Source organism: Colobus angolensis, unplaced genomic scaffold, assembly GCF_000951035.1.
Source record: "Colobus angolensis palliatus isolate OR3802 unplaced genomic scaffold, Cang.pa_1.0 Scaffold89, whole genome shotgun sequence".
In the NCBI taxonomy this organism is placed as follows: domain Eukaryota; kingdom Metazoa; phylum Chordata; class Mammalia; order Primates; family Cercopithecidae; genus Colobus; species Colobus angolensis.
The window spans coordinates 3,342,916-3,347,840 of record NW_012122820.1 but is presented as its reverse complement, the minus strand read 5'-3'; the positions used below and the strand labels follow the sequence as shown (position 1 = coordinate 3,347,840).

At 51.1% G+C, this 4,925-nt stretch overlaps 1 protein-coding gene across 21 annotated transcripts in view; it reads right to left on the bottom strand.

Annotated features, from left to right (window-relative positions):
* CACNA1C (calcium channel, voltage-dependent, L type, alpha 1C subunit) overlaps window positions 1–4,925 on the bottom strand; it is a 659,923-nt gene that overhangs the window by 248,655 nt on the left and 406,343 nt on the right. For all 21 annotated transcript variants that reach the window (XM_011931029.1, XM_011931041.1, XM_011931040.1 and 18 more), the window contains exon 4: window positions 2,091–2,230. In XM_011931029.1, coding sequence (XP_011786419.1) covers window positions 2,091–2,230 — 140 coding nt within the window. The remainder of the gene's footprint in view (window positions 1–2,090; window positions 2,231–4,925) is intronic.

Here is a 4,925-nt window from a genome sequence, read left to right as displayed (position 1 = left end):
AGCAGAAGCCGCAAAATCTCTCCTATAGCTGCATGCACACCCCGAGTGCTGTGAGCCAGAGCTAGACCTGGCTAATGACACTAATAACCTTAGTGCCCCTCGTATCACCTAAATATTCCTGAGGTTCCTATGGCCAAAGTGCATCATTCATTGGCCAGGCAAAATAACGCAACAAAGAAAAAAAAAAGAACCCCTAACGTGGTTCCAAGCAACCTCATGAGCCATCCAGATGGCCAGAGACGAGGAAATAACTCGTAAATGATCTTGATGTCCTCCTGCGTTATTTCCTGCAGTAAAGACCAGGCACTCTCACAAGATGGAGACAATGGCTGTGTCTCCTCTGGGATGGCCCAAAAGGATCCTCCAAAAATAGGCCTCTGGGACAAAGAGCTCCTGACATTCTGGCCTTGACTCTGCAGACTGCCAGGATTTCAAGGGAGGGAGAGTCCAAGGTGGCGGCCACTTGAGCACTCACTGGGCTCAGAGTAACAAGGGACTAGCCCAAAGGAGCCGGCTTCTTCTCAAGGTAAAATCTGCTGCAATGGGCTCCCTCCTGTGACAAGACGGATGTGTTGATGGAACTTCATCGCCTGCATTTTAATAACCGACGCTTCACCAGTGTATGTAGGCCTGTTAGGTACAAATAGTTTCTGGAGAACCTTTCGTGGGGTTACTAACTTATTTATAAGGAGATCACTTCTACATTTTATTTCAGATTCTTTGCCTTGCTGTTTTGAAAGCCTAGACGGACTCTTATGCTACCGTGGAGCAGGGTGTCTTGGGGGGAAGCTGCATTTGATTGGGGTCTGGTTACCTGTCCTCTTTGCCTTTCATAGTTCCCTGTTTCCTTCTCACCCACCTGTCTTGAGCAGTCTGGTTCCCTGGGGCCACAGAACCAGGCCCCCTGTAGAGTGAGAATGGGGATGTGGCCTCCGTACGAGTCCAGAGCACAGGCACAGCCCATGTGCGCCCCACCCTCACCCCACACCTGCAGACTGCATGCTCACGGACGAGCTGTCCCAAATGTGCTCAGTGATACAGCAGGGAAACTGGCAGAGGAACTGCGGGACCAGATGTGGTCTGAGATGACACGAAGTCCTTAAGCAAGAGGATATCCTTAGCGGCACCGAGCAGCGTGGGTTCCATTAGGAGCACTCAGGTCCAACCGTGTGTGTGCATGCCTGAGTGGGAGTGGTAGAGAGGGGTGTGTGTGTGCGTGCCTGAGTGGGAGTGGCAGTGGGAGTGGCAGAGAGTGGTGTGTGTGTGCACGCCTGTGTGTGTGTGGTAGAGAGGGGTGTGTGTGTGCGCGCCTGTGTGGGAGTGGTAGAGAGGGGCGTGGGAGTGGTAGAGAGGGGCGTGGGAGTGGTAGAGAGGGGTGTGGGAGTGGTAGAGAGGGGTGTGTGTGTACGCACCTGCGTGGGAGTGGTAGAGAGGGGTGTGTGTGTGGTAGAGAGGGGTGTGTGTGTGTGTACGCACCTGTGTGGGAGTGGTAGAGAGGGGTGTGGGAGTGGTAGAGAGGGGTGTGTGTGTGTGCGTGCCTGTGTGGGAGTGGTAGAGAGGGGTGTTCTTGGGAACATCCTGTCCCTCTGGGGAAGTCTGAATTCAAAGTGATTTTCATGGATCCTTTCTTTTGCCTGAAGGCCAGCACAGTTAGGACCAAATTGAAAAGAGATACTACAGAAGGAAGAAGAGGGATGTACTGGTGAGACAGCCAGGTGGGAAGTGGTCCCCAGAGAAACTCCAGCCAGCCTGCACACTGGCAGGAGTGCACACTGGGGTGGAACCACAGACGTTCACGCCACCGTTTGCAGCAGGGAGACCTGACCCCTCCTTTTCCTGGCTAAAACCTTGGATTCTGTCTGCGAGGCGGGAAGCCCATGGGCAGGAAGCGCACACTCTCACTTTGCCAAGAATCTCTCTTTCCCTTTCTGTTCCTTTAGCAAAATAAATCTCATTTTTCTCACTCTCTAAATCATCTGCGAGCCTCAATTTTTGTGGCCGTATGACAAGGACCCCGTCTCCAGCTAACCTAAGGAAAAGTCCCGCAACACTGGTAAGATAAAGGGAAAGAGACAGGCAGGGATACTTACCCCACAACCACAATGATAAAATCGAGCAGATTCCAGCCGTTGCGGAGGTAGGCATTGGGGTGAAAGAGAAGTCCATAGGCGATGACTTTTAAAAATGCTTCCACCGTAAAAATTATGAGAAAGAGATATTCCACTCGTTCCTAGGAAACAAAAATAGAAAAGAGAGAAAAATAAGTCATTAGTTTGAGGATTTGGAAAGTTTGGAACCAGCAGATCTCACAAGTAGATGGAAGACAAGGCTGCCCCCACTGTGGTGGGACCAAGTGGGGACAGCCAGGCCAAATTAGCAACTCCACAGCTCTACCACGACAGCACCAAGCTACTGGGGATGACGGGATTTTTTTTTTTTTTCGTCAAAGTTCCCCCATTAAAACGCAAATATTAGACTAGTGGAAAAATTTCCTATTTTTTGAAACATTTTATTTAGTTAATCAGTTGACATTTTATTGTGCCCTCCCAGACGAGAAGTCACAATGTCTCCATCTAAAGGAAAACAATGTCAGGGCAAAAAGAGAAGGGGATAAAGCAGAGCTCCTGGAAAGTCGTGCTACAATTCTGCAGGAACAAGCCCTGAAGACAGCAGACTTGGTCTTGGGGAGGGTACTAGCTGAGTTCCTCCAAATGACGGAACGAAAATGCAGCCACAAAGAAATGGAGACGGTGAAGATCCCTTATGAGCAGCCCGGACAGAGGCCACCTGCTCACATACACTGATCCAGAAATGTGAAATCTCTTTCTTAAGAAAATAAAACCCTCTGTCCAAAGACATCAAACATTTCAGCAGAGAAAATCAGCATTTTGAGGATGGAGGCAGGCACTGGGTGGGGTTGGAGAATGGAAAGAGCCCTTCTCTTCCCTCGAGGGGCAGAAGACAGTCTTCTTCCTCTCCTGACACCTTGAAGAAAGGCTTTGCAGTTAAGGATGCAGCTCCCATCCCTGGGAGCCCAGAGCGAACAGGACAAACTTGTCGGCTCAATTAGAGCGAGCCGACTCTGTGCTGATTCATGCTCTTCCCTCACCACTAATTGCTTTCTCCCACACCCCATCCCAAGTGCAGAGCCTTAATGGCCCCCACCAGGCAAAGGCTGCCTGGATGCCTTCATGCGCCACTGCTCGCCTCCGCAGAAGCCTCAGCCATCCTTCACTGGAGCCACAAAACACCCATCCATATTGCATCTGGGTACAGGCCCTCCAGAGTGGGGCGGGCCTGTCCACAGCCCCAAGTGGGCACTTGGCTCAGAACCCCTGGACCCATTTTCCCTCCTTTGCCAGTCAGAGGGAGCTCTGGTGTGTGCATGTGGGAGCAGTGGTGAGGGGGTGCTCCAGGCTCGCCCACATTCTGAAGGAGGAGTGTTACCCACAAAGGCCCACCTCCTCCTGCCTGGCCAGCTGGGAGGGTCCTCCAAGGCAGGGCCATCAGGAGCTGGATGGAAAGCTCTGGAGGGAGCCTTCAGGTACCTGGGCTCCCATTCACTCCATCACAATCCCCTGGGCATGTAGGGAGTGCCAGCCTCACTGTGAAGCAGTTTGAGGATGCAAATTAAAAACTGTAGAATTCTGGGCGCTGTCCAGATCTACTGAAACAGATCTCCTGGCTGTGAAACCTGGAAATGTGCATTGTAGACAATTTCCAGGTGTTTCTGAGGTACCCGGAAGAACCACCAGCTCACATGCTGATGAAAGCCCAGATCACGCAGAGGCAGTGGGAAGAGAGTGCGGGGGTCAGACTTAATCAGCATCTCAGAGGCAGATTTGTCCTTCCCTTCCTGCCCATTTTTGTGCCAAAAAATGCATTTAGGGAGGCGGCTCCCTTGGGGTTGTGACCCAGGAACAAATCACAGTGTGTGGGAAGTTCCAATCTTTTAAAGTCAGGTGGTGTTGGGTTAAAATGTACATCAGGGCCATGTTGAAGGAGAAAACATGAGACAACCCAGCACAGAGGAACCTGAGTATGTCTGTGGGAATAGGAATAGAGGAACTGTCACACAGCCACTCAGCCCATCTCCTCATCCCCAACCCGTGATAGTTCAGATCTTTCATGTCTGCCACTAAATGACAGGGTCACTTCTTTCCGTATTCCCAGAAAGTTGAAGCTGAGATGAGAAAGAAGGAAAAGGAAAGGGAAACAAACAGAAGTTGGGTACCCATTAGGTGTCAGGTGCTTTCATATGTGCTAGTTGTTTTCACCCTTTCATTCACCTGCCCACTCATCCATCCATCCACCCACCCACCCATTCATCCATCCATCCATCTACCCATTCACCCATCCATTCATCCATCTTTCCACGCACTCACCCATCCATTCACCCACCCACCCACTCACTACTCCTCATTCATCCATCTATTCATCCACCTGTCCATCCACCCACCAATCCATCCATCTACCCACTCATCCTTCCATTCATCTTTCCATCCACTCACCCACCCATTCATCCATCCACCTACCCAACTCACCACCTATCCAGCCAGCCACTCCACCTATTCATCCATCCATCCATTCACCCCTCTATGCACCCACCCACTCATCCATTCATTCACCCATTCACCCACCTGTGCGTTGATTCATCCATCCATCCATCCATCCATCCACCACCCACCCACTGATGCACCCATCTGTCAGTCTACCCATCCACCCATTCTTCTATCCACCCACCCACCCACCCACACATACATACATATATACACCCACCTACCATCCATACACCCATCTGTACATCCATCCATCCATCCATCTACCCACCCACCTATCCATTTATCCAACTATCCATCTATCCACCCACCTACCCATTCATCCGTCCATCCACCCACCCACATCCATCCATCCATCCATCCACC